Source organism: Lacerta agilis, chromosome 6 (genome assembly GCF_009819535.1).
Source record: "Lacerta agilis isolate rLacAgi1 chromosome 6, rLacAgi1.pri, whole genome shotgun sequence".
In the NCBI taxonomy this organism is placed as follows: Eukaryota; Metazoa; Chordata; class Lepidosauria; order Squamata; family Lacertidae; genus Lacerta; species Lacerta agilis.
This window is the reverse complement of record NC_046317.1, coordinates 45509089-45527670: the sequence shown is the minus strand read 5'-3', so window position 1 is coordinate 45527670 and position 18582 is coordinate 45509089. Positions and strand designations below refer to the sequence as shown.

General features: G+C 42.0%; 1 protein-coding gene across 2 annotated transcripts in view; it reads right to left on the bottom strand.

Moving 5' to 3' along the window:
• Positions 1-18582, bottom strand: part of ERI3 (ERI1 exoribonuclease family member 3) — a 189352-nt gene that overhangs the window by 116443 nt on the left and 54327 nt on the right. For both annotated transcript variants that reach the window (XM_033152328.1, XM_033152329.1), the window contains one exon: positions 10054-10126. In XM_033152328.1, coding sequence (XP_033008219.1) covers positions 10054-10126 — 73 coding nt within the window. The remainder of the gene's footprint in view (positions 1-10053; positions 10127-18582) is intronic.

Sequence of the window (18582 nt, the reverse complement as noted above, 5' to 3'; positions counted from 1 at the left end):
GTTTTTTTGAGTGGGGGTCAAGGTTAACTAATTTATGAAATACTCTTTGCCACTCTGAAAAGTTTATGGTGGATTGAAATGGATATGATTTGGAAGCAAAACATGATTTGAAAAGTATATTCATTTTTACTGCTATGAGGCAGCCTAGACAAGGAAGACCCAACTCACCCCAAGTTCAAAGGTATTTTTCTCTCTCCCCAACCCCATTAGCAGAATATGATTGACCCTTAATATATCCTAATCTTCTAATGAGATCTGAATATATAAGGGTCTGAAATAGGGTTTAATTTTACTCATTTGTTTACTCATTTATTCATTTTATAAACCTGATTTGAACTAGGTCACAAATTTGAGCCCCAGGATTTTGGTTTGCTCTGTTGAAGCCTATAACCTTTTCCATTTTTCTTTCTTTCTTAATATATTTCAGATATGAACCTTACTGGCAAGGCATCACATAATATTACCTGTAAAGAGGCCTGTTTGTTTGACAGTATCCCAGCCAATTCCATCTTTACAGATGCAAACTACAGAGCACAAGGTCTAAATAAAATTTCACAAATAGCTGTATAAAGTTGTCTAAGCTCATATGTCCCTTCACTGTGGCACTGTGCAGCAACAGCATTCAAGCAAGTATAACAGGAAGAGGTCTACATTCAATTAGCCTAAGAAGCACCACATTAACCATCACAGACAAGACCAGATGGCAACTAGCTGGACTGTAAACACACAGAACAAATGCTCAGGCAAAGTAAAGGAAAGCTGGCTGAAAAAAGCACTGCGCCAACTACTATACTGTTTGCTGTCAAGATACATTGTTTTAAAAGTTTCAGAACTTCAATAAATAATGATGGGGGGGAAGCATTGTGGGAAATGTACCCAGAAAGTTGGGGCCTCAGATCATGCAATACATTAGCACATCTGATGCATGGCTCACATAAGACCAAATGTTCAGGTTCGGGTCAGGCCAGGCCAGGCACCGGCGATTTATAGCTTAACATGCTGTGCTATTCTGGTTAATGATCTGGATGGAAGCTAGTCTGATACGTGAATGTGACTAACTAGGGATTTGCTTTCCCCAGGGTTAATAACCACACGGGAAAACACTTTTCTTTCTAAATCCAAATATGTAGCAAATTTATGATAACAGAATCAAGTATGACTCTAGGGTGGTTTGAGCAAGAGCTAAACTCTTCTCTCTCTCCCCCCCCCTCCTCCCCCCCCCCCCGTTCACCAGATCTCCTAAGTGGCCTTAGACAAGCCACTTTTTCTCAGATTCAGCCCTCCATCACCAACAATGCAGGGAATCTATGTTGCTGGAATCTTAGTTATCCCTACATTAATGTAATATTAGCAATACTATTTTTAAAAAAAACAGCATGAAAAAGATATAAAGTGAACAACTGCCACCCACTTACAAATCTGCACAGAGATTCAGCCAACCTAGCCGATGATCCAACACAGTAGGCAAAGGCAACTGGGACTTTTGCAAATTCCACATTCTCTTGCTGTTCCTAGGACATCTATCAATCAACAGTCTTTTGTAGTACTCGAGAATATCCCCACAGGAACTACTACCGGTACCTGACATAAGTTTGAAGATCTGTCACCACTGCCTCGTTCAGTTGGTATAGAATTGAATTCATGCATGTTTGCCCGAAAAGTTTCGTTCATCAGCAGTACAACTTTAGTTCTAGCTAGAGGAAAAACAATTCTTACATCATGATAATCCTACAAGTATTTTCTTAGTATGCCCAAGGCCTATGTAATTATCATTTATATAGATCCAAGAGGTTTGAGTGGCTTACAAATAACAATTTAAATAGTCACCAATAACGTAATACAAATCAAGACCATAAACCCAAAATTATATAAGAGAGTGTAAAATGACATTTGAAAAACCAACAACCAGGATACCATAAGAAGATAGTAATTCAAATGTAAGTTTAACTTAACACTTTTAACTTGGCCAATGAAAACCTTTCAAAAATGTTAAAAGCATACAACATTGGGTTCCAGGGGGCTTGGTGACCATCAAGTCACTCCTGGGAACTTCCTAAACTTACCTGGTGGGCAGGTGTTACTTTTAGTACCCTATCCCTAACTAATGTTAAGGGCTTTGGGAAAAGAGACATTCCTCAGGCAACTAGGACCCCAAATAATGTCTAGAGATAGCACAAATTCACTCCAATAATTCTCATTCAAAATTCCTGGAAAACTACTACAGGCAGTTGAACCATTTTAGTTAAAGGGAGAAATGCACATCACCACTGAGATTTGGCATTCAAAGCTCACCTTTCCCCACCATAAATCCAACACTGATTTATAAATTTATATTTACACATCCAAGTTAAGAACCAAGTAGATCCCTTGTGGAGTACACTGCAGCAGGATAGAGGGGACCCAGTATCTTTAAGGCCTTTCCTGGATGCCCTTTCCGTCTCCAATGACTACCCGCTAGCTCTCTCCCTTTGATTTAAGAGTTCCTCTCGTGGCCCTGACAGTAAGGTATTTCTGTCCCACAGATTATAACTCACTCTGGGCTATTATTCAACTCCCAAGCCCTGGCCCTGCTGCATTTAGTCCAAACATAATATCCTTCATGCATATATTATCTGTCTCCCTATTATCTGGAATCATTTCGGAATTAAATTTCAGTCCTGCAATATTGGCTCGAAGAGCGGCTCGCTTTATGGGCTAGTCAAAGGTTAGAATACCAATCAAAATAACATTGCCGATGCAGCGAGACATTTTAATATTCCAAAACCCGGTAATTGTAAAAGGACATAATATTTTTTCCCTGATTACCCCAAAGGCAACACATGTTAACAAGGCGAGGGAGAGAGTGAAAGGATTTCCAGAGTTCAAGACAGCTGTGTGACAGATTTAAAGGCAAAGTAGTAAAAAGCTGGCCCCGTGCAGCCTTCCAGGAGGAAGAAGCACACCTGCCCCTATTGATCAGATCAATGAACCCAGTGTCTCTCTCTCTCTACGATTGGCTAGTTACCAGTATCCTTTGAGCTATCACATGACTGTCAAGCTGATCGCATGTGCTTCGGAAAGCTGCTGGGCTGAAGGAATAGTCATTACATAAGATAACAACTCACAAAATGGCACAATTAAAAATACTAATTCAAGTCCAGGAAGTGCTGGAAGTTAGAAAGCAGGCAATAAGATAACCATGGCAAGCGTCATGTTATGATTTCTGGCAGCAGGAACAACAAACATTCTGACCCTACTCCTGTAGTCCTTTTAGTTTTTAGGGTCAGCCTCTGAATTAGGCATATGTTTTAATGTTAAGCAAATGCTTCAGATCAAAAGTTGCTAAGCTTAGTAATTTGCCATGCAGACACTAATTATTTCCACTATCTGGGTGACTTTGGGCCTTCAGTAAATTTATGTGAACCTAATGTCAATCCTGTTTGACCAGACAAATGATGCACCTAGCCTTATGTCCCATCCTTGACAAAAGCCAAATAAAGATGCTTGAGGAAATATATAACAGCAGTCCATTCTTGGTCATCCACTCCCAATCACCAGTTTTAAAGTTTAGAGACATCCTAAATATTAGAATAGATGCCCTGAGCATGCTAATAAAGAGCTATTGATATTCTTATCTTCCATTAATTCGTCTAAGGGGTTTTATTATTATTGCCCAGCTGTACTGATAGCAGAGAGTTCCACAAATAAACTGAGGGTTGTGTGAAAATAGTTTATGTGCTTGTTTTAAACCTGCTGCTTGTTAATTTCATTGGAGGTTCACTGGTTGCAGTAACTACTTGAAAGGGTAAAAGGTCTGTTTCCTGGCTACTCTTTCAACTCCACTCACGATTTTATATACTTCTGCTTAGAAAAGTAATAGATAAGAGTGGGTATTACAGGAAAGTCCCGATCTTTAACCCTTCCTCATATTTGTAAGGTAGTGCATACCTTGATTATTTTTTCTGCTCGTTTTGAGGTGGAATCCAATGTTGCAGAAACAGCCTTCAACTTGTACAACAGCACTTCACCTTTTCCTCCCTCACATACCCACAAAATTTACTCCCTGGGATCCCACACCTTCTAGAACAGATTTTGAGGGCATGTGGAGGACTGTAGGGAGAAGGCTATGTCCCATTATGTGAACACGAGTTCATTCTGCTTGCACACAGACAGCACTGGATACAACCCTCTATTCCTTTTCTCCATTACCTGGGTCTTCCTTTCCCCCTTTTTGAAGATGGGGACAACATTTGGCCACCTCCAGTCTGTAGGGACCTCACCTGTTCTCCAAGAATTCTCAAAGATAATAGACAAAGGCTCTGAAATTACACCCACAAACTCCTTTAGTATCCTTGGATACAGCTCATTAGGCTCTGGAGATTTGAATTCATGTTAAATAGCTAGGTGTTTCCTTACTACCTGTTTTCCTACCTTGGGCTGCAGCTCCCTCCTTACATCATTCTGTTATCACCAGGTTGAGCATCGCTTTCCTTTTGGGTGAAGACAGAGGCAAAGTACCGGTAGGTGCTGAGTAGTTCCACCTTTTCTCTGTCACCCAATAGCATTTCTCCATGTTCCCCATGCAGAGGATCTACCACTTGCTTGTTCTTCCTCTTACTTCGGACATAGCCAAAGAAACCTTTTTCAATTATTTTTAACCTCTCTTGCAAGCCTGAGCTCATCCTAAGCTTTAGCCAGCCTAACTTTCCCCAATGTGCCATTCATCCATGTAGCCTACACACTGTGCTAAGTCTCTCACACACACACACACACACACACACACATTTAGCAGAAAGAAAACAATGTAAGAATATTCCATAAAATATAATTTAAACATATGGATTAATATAAAATGCCCATATGTCCAAACAGATATCCAAATGAGACTGGCAATTATAAGATGTATGTTCAAATGTAAAAAAGGCAGTATGATCTTCAGATCACTGAGTAATGAGTGGTGGGTCTTTAACCTTCCAATCTTGAATACAAATCTCTTTGCAACTATAGTGGATCAAAGGATTGACTTTCGTTGTACATCTGTTAGTTACCACATCGCAGGAATATAATTTAGAAGTGCATAAATATCCGAAAATATCAAGGCTTTTTCCAAAGAAAAGTAAATATGAACAACAATTTCTAACCAAAAAGGCACCATAGGACACACCCTCATCATAAGCCTAAAAGAAGTATTATCAGCTTTACATCACCAGGATGTATCTGAATGGGTCAGCTGTATATCACTAGGGTTTTAACAGATCAGTGAACCACACAATTGTGCAGAGCATGAATGCAATTCAGAAATGAGGTTGCTGGACTAGAGTCTACACGTGATAAAAATGCATTTGGTTCTGCGTTTGGTACTAAAGTTGAAATTGGCAACACTGCACCATCATCATGTGACATAGCAGATGGACTCTGGCCCAGCAACCTCATTAGCTAACGCACCCATATGCTCACAAATATACATATACACAGTTATTCATACACCCATAAGGTTTATGAGGTACAATGCATGCAACATTGCACCCCTGCTTCCTGCCTTCTGCCACAATGGAGACCCAAACAGCACAAATTGCCCAGGACGACAATAAAAGCTATTTTGTTTTGTTTGCATGAGAGCATTCCTTTTGCTCCTTGTTAAGTCTTAATCAAAGTTATTTTATTACACAGCCTAAGGAGCTGCACCTTCTTGTTGGGCAACTACTGCTACTAATCGTTTATATAGTACCATCAATGCTCATGGCATATTCCAGATCAAAGTGAGAGAGATGGATCCCTGTTCTAAAGAGTTTACAGCACAAGATTCAGTGGTAAATTGCAGCTGTCTGACCCAACCGAGCGGAAGTCTTAGCAGACAGATATTTGGAGGTGGGTGCTTTGGTACATACCTATATATGGCCTCCCTCCTCCTTGTAACTATGAGGGAGCAAGCAGTTTTGTGGTTACAGGCCCTCAGTGTCCAAAAGACAAATTGAAATGCATGTTATATTTCAGCCTTGCAGTATAGCAAATTGCTCTTCTGTAGTGGGCTTTCCCCAAGCCACTGCTTTATTATATGTATCTACCCTTTCCCCATAGACCCTCTACAGTTCCAGCATTTGTCAGTCCCACTACTGCTTCCTCCATCCTGGCCTGCAAGCACCCTTAGCTCTTCCAAACTTGGACATCACCATCTGAGAAACAATATCCTTCTTAAAATACCTTAATTCTGATCCACAGCACCTCTGCTGCTCATAAAGACAGCTTTTGACAGCAGCAGTAGGGAAGCCAGTCAACAGCACTCAACCACTATCTCAATGGCTGCCCATCGAGAAGGTTTAAGGGGAGAGCTGATATATAAGAACATTCTAATAAAATCCATATCCCCCGGTAGCCCCCGCCAATACAGATCTAGTCAAGGCAGAGAGCACAATAAACTCCCTGCCCTAAGTCCTTACTAAACTGACAGTTCATGAAGGATACAAGATCGCTCAGTGACATTAAAAATGTCAGCAAGAGGCCGATGCGGTTTGGCAGACGGGAAGCATTTGCAGGCAGGGGAAAGTAAAACTTGTGACAATGCATCCAGCTATAAGCAGGGCTTGTTCTCGCTGCTGATTTCTGCCCATCCTAAGGTCTTGCATTTATTCATCCCCTGCATCCATGTTTAAGGCTATTGTTAAACTTTACAGGGGGGTGGGGAACCTTTTACATTCAACCTGTTTCTGAACTTGCAACAAAGTCTAAGAATGCCTTCCAATTCCCACCGGAGTGGCTTTCCTAGATTACACATCCAAGATGGCTTACTGGAAGTACTTGTCAGCTAATGGTGGGAAGCTGGACAGATCTTCTGCCTGCAACAGCAGTTATCATCAGCAGGACACTCAAGGTTACAAGGCATGAATCAGTTTCCTGCCAGTTCCAACTTGGAGAAAAGAAAACAATGAAGAGAGAAGATGCAGGTGGTCTGGCTTCAACTGAAAGGAGCTCACCAACACAATATGTTCTGATTAGATGAGGGGAACAACATGGACATTTTTGCTTTGTTTCTTTGCAGATACACAGTCTAGTGTCCTTAAAAAAGGTACTGTGTCTCCTTTCCAACCCATGTAGTAAGACTATCTTCTGCTGTTGACTATGCATACATGCCTATAGCATATGATATAGATAAAAAGACTGTGCTGACCTACCTACCCACCCTAGTCTCTAACAAGGTATCCTCATGCACAACAGAATCAAGCTATGTGTCTGTTACAACGTGTGTACAGTTCCAGGGTTATGACTAAGCTTACTAAGTCAGAACCTATCATTGAGTACTCACCACTTATTCCATCCTATCCTCATTAAGATGTAATAATAAGCCATAGCTTATCTTAACCATGGTTTGTTGAACAAGCAAGAAATTGGCTCACAACAAGCCCTCTGTCTTTATGTGCATTATCTGTGTTATCATCTATGATTGGCTATACAGAAAACACATTTTCTCCCTCTTTGAATTTTTCAGCCACTCCCTCTGAAGCTCCCCCACTTTCCCCATTCTTAGACACAACCCACAGAGGCTTGCTACCATCTTTCCCTCTCAGACCTCCTGTACAAAAGGATATCTTGCTACAGGTGTTCTGCTTACAGTCCAGTTGGCTTTTTTTACCAAATTTGCTAGCACATCAAAAAGACAATTCATCTGTGTGAAAGAGAAATGTGAAACTTCTCCATTTGACACTTAACCTTCCAACACCAGCTCTAAAGTATATCTCTTACCTTCTCCCCCATCTTTAGTATTCCAACCTCCTGTCAAATGTATAAGGGAAGATTTTTGCCATTTATTATTATCTGATGAACTAGCAAACCCAGATGACTCCTACCCCATTTTACTTCTGACCTGTAAATTAGCAACCCAACTATGAGCCATGTAAAAAGAACTAGCTTACCATGGACAGGTTGTATCAGCAAACACCAGCTTCTATTGGACACCTGAAGACAACTGAGGTCAGAGGACCAATCTCTGACTTCCACCCTTCCTCAGACTCTGCCTTCACCACCTGTACCCAATTCATGCAATTCAGGTACAAGTTTTGGTTCTTTGTTTTTTTGTTTGTCCAGTTGAAACAACAAAAATACACTAAATCCATCTGAAAATCCTGCTAGCAACTGACCAGTATCAAGGACCTAACATGGGGCGGTAGTTAACCAAGTTTTACCAAGTTCATCAAGTTATTTAATTTCAATGGGTCTACTCTAAATAAAACTTAGTTGAATACCACCTGTTATTTCTAAAGTGCTGTGAAAATTTTTCTGCCTAGGGTTGGAGATTTTTTCAAGCTTGAGGCTGAAACACTCTTATTTCTAGGCAGTTTGGAAAACATGACGGCTGAGCACTTAAACCATTTCTACTCTTTCCACATTCTGCAGAACAAGTGAGCTTCTATTTCCTTCTGAGAAAGCCAAGTATGGGTCACCACACTTGACAAGAGAGTGAGTGGTTTTCTAAGTGATGTTAACCCCGATCTTGTCTGTTTTATCTACATGAGCCCTGATCTCTACTGCTCTACTGATCCTCTGTCCTGGGGTTTTGTGCTGCTCCCATTCCTGCCATACTGAAACATCGTGAATTCTGATCAAACATCAGCACCATGAAGCTATTCCCTGAAAGAGACATAAAATTTCCCTCTGCCTGCATGTCAAAATGGATTATACATAATAAAGAAAGCAGGCTTCTAACAGTCTGAACCCGATAGCCCAAAACGATAGCAAAAAAGACATAATGTATTGTCCTAAGGGCAGGAGGTGCAACACAGCCAAGGGTTTCAGCCAGCTAATATCAAACATCACCACGCAGAGTGATTTGACTTTTTTGTATGTCCATCAACCTGCTGGTTATATCACTGCTATCCATTCACCAGAAGTTTAGTGAACTTCAAATGGCGATCATTAATGGTCACTGAACTGCACAACGCCCCAATGTGCTTTCAGATTGCATTTGCAAAAGCCCAGCAATAAGGCAAGAAATTTGCTCTGACAGCAGGAAACCCTTGTCAAGCTCAGTGAGGAACATGCTGCCAGCCTCCCCCTTGTTACATTCAAGCCCTACCCTGATTTGCCAGAACAGAAAATGCTTTTTTATTTTATTTTTTAAAAATCTATTACCATTCAGAATGCCACTCTTGCTTTCACTTTATTAATTTTTTTTAATAGGCAAAACAAAATAGGAAGAACCAAATTACGCGAGCATTTCATAAAGCAAGCTCCTACATAAGGTTTGAAAATGCAAAATTGCTGAATTCAATGGCATCATGATGCCACTCATTAACAGGATACAGAAATTGTTTAAAGCGTTGTAACATTTCCTTGCACAACACTGGGTTTGGCTTTCTTGCACCAATTGCCAGTATCCACTACCTAACTGTCCCCTTATCAACACAGGGAGGTTGGGGGATGGCCTTTTCCATGTATGCAATTCTCTTGTATGCCAGAGGAGGGGGGGGGGAGTCTCTAGAGAAATACAAAATGCCTGAGTAGTTAATCCATTAGGTTTGAACAAACGAGGGAGGTATCTATGCTTAAAGCTCCAGTGGTCATACTGCTAAGCAGTTTGGGTCACATAATTTGGAGCCGGGGAGTTGTTGTTTTAAAGGTTTGTATGAAGCAGAGTCTTAAGCAGGTTATTTTTCTATGCACTTTCCAGACCTTTAGCACTGAGAAACAGCTGGCTAATATTCACTGGCGGGCAAGGGGAGGTGAGAGGGAGAGAGACTTAGAAGACTGGGTGGGGGGTGGAGCAGACTTGGATATGCTCCAGCTGACCCAGCCTTTCCCAGAGAGATGCTGAGTTATTATGCATAGAGGTGCTATGTTAGGGTGGCCACAATGGGATTCTCCTCAGCTGCAGACCATATTCCATCAAGTACAGTAAGACTCTATTAGGGGAGATACAATAGGAACTTCGCTTCACCCGGCCTCTGAGAAAATAACTCCTCATTTCAATGCAAAACAGCAGTGCTTATTAAATACCTCCTTGAAGGAGCCAAGGAAGGGAGATGGGGAAATGAAGAGGCAGCCAAGGGGTGGTGGGGAAAGGGAGATTTGCAATGAAAGTACCTTTTTGAGATTAATCCACTGTTTGAAGTAATCAGCAACTGGAAGCCCTAAGTATTGGCATTGTCCAGGTAACCTGTAAGAGAGGAGAGAGAACAGGTTGGATTCCGTTAGAGGAGCCTGACATCACAAAATAAACTTTATTAAAACACTTCTGGTTTTGAGAAAGAGGATAGAATAAAATGCATGCACACTTCTTCAGATACATAACTTATGCCAGTGCTTGCAGCTGGACCCAAAGATGCCAAGATTACCAGAACTAGGCACACAGAACGTGTGGTAAACAGCCAAGACATACCTAGGAGATCACATTTCTATTCCTCACATTTCTATTCTGCTGTAACAACAGTCATCAGAAAGTTATCAGCAAGAGAATTATCAATGCATTGGCAAACTTAGCTAGGGAACTAAGGACTATATCATAGCTCTACAATCTCTCCCATAGTAAGAACTTGTGTTCCCAAGACAGCAGGCATGTCCTAAGCCCCACAACTCCCCCCTTCTGCTACTGGAAGGGCAAAGAATAGGCATTGTGTCCATTATCTTGGAATGTAGATTCATTTGTTCCCAATCAATTTGATTGATATGGGGTAGTTAACAGGTCATAATGCTTATTAATGCTTTGCTAAAGATTTTTAGATATGCCCTGAATGCTGGATGGGGTATGAATTAGGCGAACATAGGAAAGACCCAAAATTAATTAAATAAGTGATTAATAGATCCATTTACACATGGTAATTACTCCAATCCAAGCAATTGGATATGCAAATTAGGCATGCACTTTGTACCCAGCACTTTGTTGTAAACTCCTACAAAGAAAGAAGGGGTTGGATAGGGCAATGCAGTGCAGTGCTGGTTCCCTGGTGTTTGTAGTGTTGCCTCTAAGTGAGCACAATTCAATGGATCTAGAAACAAGACTTTCACCTACCGTCCGCATCTAGACCTCAATAACATCTTCCCATACACACATGCTATACTTCAACATAAACATAAGAGTTCTGGGGCAAACTGCTTCCAAACTGAAGTTTTGTAAGGGTCCAAGTTATCCTCATCTTGAAGTACACACAAATTTGTTACTTTTCCTTATCAAATAAAAATACTAAAAAGTATGAGCTAGCAAACTATTGCCTTCTAAACTCTTACATGTGAATCCAAACTGTCATGATAGTTACTGTATATACCATATCCAGGATCAGAGGCAGCATTCTTGTTTTAACTGCTTGTAATAATTTATTTTAAAATTGTGGTATCCCACCTATATGAAGAGAGAGTAAGAAAAATATATAAGTAATTAATGTCACTGAACAACAGTTGCTAGAGACCAACCACACAAGAGAGGTCTTGTCCTCATGTTGTCCTTGAAGACTTCACAGTGTTTGGTTGGCCACTGCAGGAAATGCTGACTAGACAGGCCTTTGGTTTGATCCAGCAGGGCTCTTATCTCTATCATCTTTGTTTGCAATAATAAAAGAATTACACAGATATATTCAACCCAAAAACAAATAGACTAGCTGCTCTTCATGATCTCCAGCATGACTTTCATTGGCAGGAAGAACTTCTCTTTTGAGGCCTGGATGGCTTAAAGGACAGGCTTCAATTGCCACTGTGTATTCTAAATTCCTACATTATGTTCTGCAGTAGGAAAAAAAGTTCAGCTGCAACCTAAATATGTGTCTAAAAAATATGAATGTTATACATCCTACTAGCCACGAAAGAGAAACACACACCCCTGACCACTGAACATCCTATTCACTCTTTTTATATTTCACTCCTGCATATTTTAATTTTCCTCCCAGAGCCATAAGACTGGGAAAATTAAATTTAAAAACTTGAGAGTTTTGTGTCAAATTCTAGCCCAGCATAATGTGAGGGAAGGCTTCTAAAATAAACAGGGCAGTCTGACGGACTGCAGAGGAGAATGACACACAGATGGAGACAAAATCATGCAGCCCTCTTTCCTCCTTTGAAGCCAACTCTCCTTTCTTTCAACCAGGAAAGAAGAGCCCAGCTTGGCGGTGATAAACAGCCATGCTTTGGTTATCGCTTTCCTTAAGTTGAGGAGAGGCAGCTAGTGATGGATGGACAGGAATTTGGTTATCAGGCAGGGCTGTCAGCCAGGTTTGCAGATAGCGCACACACATTTAGCAGGGCATCATTATGCAATGGCATGGAGCTAAAATATGGCCAAGGGTATTGAAAGAATGAAAGAACAGGATTTAGAAAAAAATAGTAAATTGAGCAACAATAAAGGAGAGCAAGGCGAGGACGTTATCGTCCTAGTGACACCTTTTATCTCAGTCTGGTTAGCGAGAGAAGGGCACAAATTGGTCCTTCCTCCACCATTGTATCCTCTTGTACAAACAGAGGCAGATAAAATGTGTCACCAATGTGATAGCATATCAATTTAACCCTAATTATCCAGTGGGTCACGCTAAGAAATAAGGGTTTCTCATTTCAACAGGTCCCTCGGTTTCTGCTATGGAGGAGCCACATTAATAACACAGGGGGGAAGGGGGGGCAACGAGAAAAGGAGGGAGCCTGTAATTGAATTCAGTCACTCAGGTGGTCCTAGTGTATAAAAAATTAATGTACAACTCTCCCAACTAATCAGAGGCGGTTAATGTCCATCTGCTTCTGGGTTCAGAAAGTCAGAAGCCCAAGAAAATAGGGCCATATCCTACATGCTGGATTCATTGATACCGAGCTGGCTTTTTAAAAAGTCTCCTCCTTTGGAAAAGATATGGGGAACATTAAATCTTGATATTTATAGACCCAGTCAGGAGGCATTAATAGAACCTCATATGCTGTCATGTTCTCAAAATATACAGAAAGCTTTGTCACCACTGCTTCAGTAAAGGCCTTTCCGCATGGGTAGTGGAAGGAAGGGAGGTCGCGGAGGTGGTAGAAGGAAGGGGACAACACTGAGGACTGCTGCTTTGTGGCCTAAAGATAATTTTTGAACGAAGTTACACCATGTTCTATTTTTAGTTACCATATATACTTGAGTATAAGCCTAGTTTTTCAGCACATTTTTTGTGCTGAAAAAGCTGCCCTCGGTTTATACTCAAGTGAGACAGGCGGTGGGGGTGGCGAGAAAGAAGCCCTTTCTCTCCGCTCGTGCCGCCACCCGCTCTCCCCAGTCAACCATTCCTTAAGAAGTGTACAAGAACGGCGGTTCTTTACTCTCCCCAGGCAGCTTGTTCCATTCCTGAATTGCTCGCATAAATGCAAACTTGGCAAAGGAAGAAGAGGAAGGAGCAGCCCAAAGGGTTGCTTTCGGGCTGCTCATTCCTCCTCCTCCTCCACAGCGGCAAAGGTGAACCGGCTTATACTCGAGTCAATAAGCTTTCCCAGGTTTTTGTAGGAAAATTAGGTGCCTCGGTTTATATTCGGGTCGGCTTATACTCGGGTATATACGGTACTTATATATTTAAAGCACCGATGTGCTGCAGTAAAGATGCTTCAGGAAATCTGCCAAATTGCTTATAAAGTATGTGAAAGTAAACATGAAAGCAGAGTGACACAACCTCTTCCTCACACTTTAGAGGAAAGTCATACATCCCTTATACCATTTAGATGCACTATAAAGTAAGAGAACAAAAACAATGGCCATTTGTGTATTCAGACCTAACAGTATGTAGATGTCTATAGAAACCCAGAAAGCCTAACAATGCAAGAAGCATGTGCTACTCAAAGGCACTGCCATTCCTTAATGCAATAATAATTCTTCACTCCAATTTACAGGTGGCACCGTCTTATCCCAAGACAAATCTTTGGATGGTTATGGAAAATAGCTAGTGAGAAAGACATGCTTTGCCTAGTATAACCAACTGATACATAGAAATATTAGATGCAGCTTTTAAGAAAACAAAGAAAAAAGAATAAACCTACTGCAGAGGAGAGGAAGTGCTCACTAGTAAGCACATGATGTTGTGCCAAGCTCTGACCTGGAGCAGGACATCAACTCCTCAGAGAACAAAGCAGATCTATCATCAAACAAATAATAAAGAGACCAAAAAGTGTCCCCCTTTGCCAGCCCTGAAGATCCCTTTCCTGGTCTACCAACCGAGGATCTTCTCAAGGCCTCTCAGAGTGGGTGCCATTCTGAGTGTCATCAGATGATCCCCCAGTGGACTCAAAGGGAGAGAACAAATTGCAGGCACCTAAAACATCCAAGCCTTCTTGGACTCTACACCACTGGAGCAGAACACTTGGTATCCATTGCTGTATACATGCCAAATTGAGAATTAGGCCCTGAATTCAGGGTCTTGATAATCTGATGTTAGTTGTTTTAAAAGCAAGTTTCTAGCCCTCATACAAATGGAGAAAATCTAAAATGTGCCTGTGGCAGATCACCACCACTCTAGGTTGTATGTTACAACTGCCACAGTACAACATTTCCAATTATTTCCAAGCTTGGTGCAGGACTTAATAGTTTGCTGAAAATGTGATAAAAAGTCAGTTTTGTGCTCTTCTGGAATTGCAGTAAATGAACTTCAAAGCTCTGCAAAGTCACCTAAATGCCTTCCACAAAGAACACTTACTTTTTGCTCCTGTGTCCCCACAAAAGACTTAATTACTTTTTTGAGTCATCTTGGTAGCATCCAAACAGCCAGAGTGGTGGCTGTGGTTCACATTTGCAAGTGACAGCATCAGGATGAAATATTCTAGCTTGGAAGTGCTGGGATTAATGCAGCACTCAATTTTCAGACCAACATGAGACAGATCTCCCCTTTTTCTGCCCTCAAATGTGTCACAGCATAGCCAAACTATACGATGCATGTCAGCCTCACACATCAGTGTGCATGAAGCAGAAACATGAGAAAAAGAAAATGGAAAGGCACAGCATATAGCTCTTCTACTGTCAATAGAAGCTGATGAATTTTTGCTTCTGAAGGGTCGATTGGAGTTGCCTCTTTCTCTCAAAGTTCTACAGTGGAAAAAGTCACCTGAGCAAACAGTCAAAGACCTATTTAGCTTCTTGCCCTGGAATTCCTCAAGTGGCCATAGGTCCAGGTAATGCCCAGAAATTCACTAATGCAACAAGAAAGTCACCACCTCAGTCTGCTCATGTTCCCTCACACATAAATCATCTAGTCTCAACTCTACCTGGCTCACGAGCGCCACACTTCTAACTCTACAAGCATTCCTCACATCCCCCATCTCTTTGTAAGCCCTCAATCTGAAAAGCCATTAATGGCGACAGCCTTAGTGCACAACATGAAGGTCAGTGAAAGTTTTGCCTACAAATGTCAACCTGTCACCTCTAAATATTAATGAGGGCTGACCAGCAGCAAAAATGCATCCATGCTCCGTTAGTAACAACATAGATACATTACAGTAAGAAAGGAGGAAGAAAAGAGCATAGCTGGAGCAGACAGAAGCCATGTTTTAGGGCCACAGGTGCTGATCTGAGCAGTTTTGATGTACTAGCCTAGCTCCCCCTCAACACTATCCAGGAAGGTAACCATTTCCAGTATAAAGTGTGATATACACCAAAACAGAAACACCTAACTCAAAGACCTATTGACATGAACTGGATATTGCTTCTTAACTTGTACTTACAGCATATTTGCTAATGACTGCTTTCCTCTATTTTAAGGGTCGTCTTTGCATCTACTTTGTAAATGTGCCTGGAGTTCTAGTTAAAACAACAAGGACAACACACAAAAATAAAAATAAGAGGTCAAGGATACAAGTAGCCTGAGATATGGACTATCTGCAGCAGGGGTAGCCAACATGGTATGCTCCAGATATTGTTGGAATATAATTCCCATCAACTTTAACCATTGGACATACTGACTCGGAACACCACATAGGCTACCCAGGCTCTACAGGGACTGAATTACCTTTTCCCATTCAGAACAGACATTAAAGGTTCTTTGTACAACATGGGACTAACAGCAATTCAAACTCCTTTTGGCCAGGTTGGGGTGGGATGGGGTGAGCGTGTGTGAGTGGATTGAGCAAAGGCATCTCTCCATCTAGCCCTGCTGATCTCCACCAGTACAGAGCTTCTGCTTCTGCCCTTGGGTTCCCCGCTGGTGGCAGCCAGCAAAAAGTCCTCCAGTGGGATGTTCTGGGGGCCAGCCCCACTGCTATTACATGATAGCTTTACAATCTCCCTTCCACCTCTACCACCCTTCCCAGTCGGCATGTTTTGCAGGGATGCAAATCCAACAGTGTCCTCAGCACTCCTATAAAGCTTCACCAGGCAACAGCCAGGGTTTGGATTGCAACATAATTCTCTGAATGTTATTTTTTAAAAGTCTCTGAACTTTGAATTCTTTTCAGAGAACGTTTTGTACTTGGGAACCTCAGTTTCTATAATTATTCCACTAAAGTGGATTCAGCAAACTTTCAGATTTTCAGAGGATCAGAGTTGCAGGATTCAGGAAAAGCAAAAGGAAGAACTTCTTTGCACAATGCATAGTTAAGCAACTGAATTTGCTGCCACAAGATGTAGCAACGGTAACCATCTTGGCAGGGCCGTCTTAATCCAGCGCCCTGGCACAAAGATCCCTCCGGCACCCCTCGCGCTCCACCAGGCAGGGCCAGGCGCAGCAGGCAGCCAGAGGGTGCGGCGGGCAGGGACGCCAAAACTCGCACTCCGCTGGGCAGTGCCAGGCGCGGTGGGCAGCCAGAGGGCGCAGAGGGGCGGTGGGGACACTGCCAGCTGTGCTCCACCTCCGCCTGTTCGGCCGAAGCAGTGGTGCGGCGCTGCCATCCGGGAGCTCTGGCTGCAGCACCGACGGGAGGATCGCCAATGGCCTCCCCGCATCCACAGCACGAGAAGAGGTGGGCGAGAGCGGCGCTGCCAGCGGGGATGGAGGGCACAAGCGCCCTCCTCAGGCCGTGGTGCCTTGCGCCAGTAGCCTCAATGGCTAAGACGTCCCTGCATCTTGGAAGGCTTAGAAGGGTTCAAGCAAATTTGTGGAAGATAAGGCTCCCAATGGCTCCTAGTTGCAATGTCTAGTATGCCTCGGAATAAGCTTTCCTTCACAAGCAGGATGATTTGAATTTTACATTTTTTTAAAAAAAGGTAAAGTTCTTAATAGATAACAGGGATTTACTCCTATGTGTGCGCTTTTCTTTTTATTTTACTACAGTTTTAAAAATTGCTTTATCCTGTCTCTACTGCAGCTTTTTATTGGCTGCTTTACTGACTTATCTTAATTCATTTCCTTGTTTACTTTATTGCTTATTTGTACACCACTGTGAAAAGCAGGATGTAAATAACATGAAATAAGACAAATCCTTCCTGTAATGCAGGAGAACGCCAACTTATGAACCTAGGAAGTTGCCTTACACAGAGTCAGAACATTGGTCCACCTAGCTCAGTACTGTCTACGATGTCTGGGAACAAGTGTCCGGGATTTCGGAAGAGGGTTTTCCCAGCCATCTCTGGAAATACTGAGGGTTGAACCTGGGGCCTTCTGCATGCAAAGCAGGCACGGAGCAACAGTCTTGCACCCAGCTCTGCATCTTAAACAGAACTATACATAAGCTGCACATAAAAGATTCAATAATTCTGTGCCATGGTAACTCAATCGGAGCACGAAAAACTTGCAATATTCTACAAGACAGACATTCTACATTATGCATTTTCTTAATTTTGATCATTTAGCTCTGCTCCTGCTGATCATGGAGAATGGATAACAGTTATGCAAGGGACTACTGTCTTGTCACCTGACCATCAGAAATTCTGCTTGACGCAATTTCCTGTATAAGAGAGTTCATTAAGCAGTCCCTACACGTTTTCAAGCCTATTTTCACAACTGTGAGGGCTAGATTTGCTTTTATATTTTATTTTTAAGTGAGATAAGATCTTCAGTATACCAAGGTTAGCAGTCACATCATGGACAGAAAAGTCACAGAATTGTAGAGTTGGAAGGGACCATGAGGAACTAATTCTAATCCAACCCCGTGCAATGCAGAAATCTATTTGCCCAACGTGGGGCTCAAACCCACAACCCTGAGATTAAGAGTTTCATGCTCTCTTGAACATATAAGCATCATTAAGTTTAAACATACAAAACTGAGTTATGCAAGAGTCCCAACACTTGATTCATCTAGCTTAGTACTGTCTCCTATAACTAGGAGTGGCTCTTCACGATCTCAGACAAAGATCTTTTCCAGCACCTGGTTTCTGAATGCTTTTAACCAGAGATGCAAGGGATTATATCTGGGTCCTCTCACAGGCAAACATGTGTTCTATGAATTGTGGCCACTCCCCTTCTCCTTGCTGATATTTAAAAAGGATGCTCTATCTTGCAGTGTCCATTTTCAGCAGGGGGGTGGGGGGACTAAGCCAAAGCAAACGAGAGTTAATCAAAAACAGTCATAGAAAAAAGTCAAACACAAACAGGCAGCTGCACGGATGATTAGGTTGCAAACACATTTTGAGGGAAAAACTGTTTGTCAAGGCCTGACTAAACTCCCCATACATGAAGCATCTCTCACTTCCTTCCCACCCAAAGTTGTCAACTCCCTCTCCAGCTAACAAAGCATGCCAGAAAACCAGAACATTGC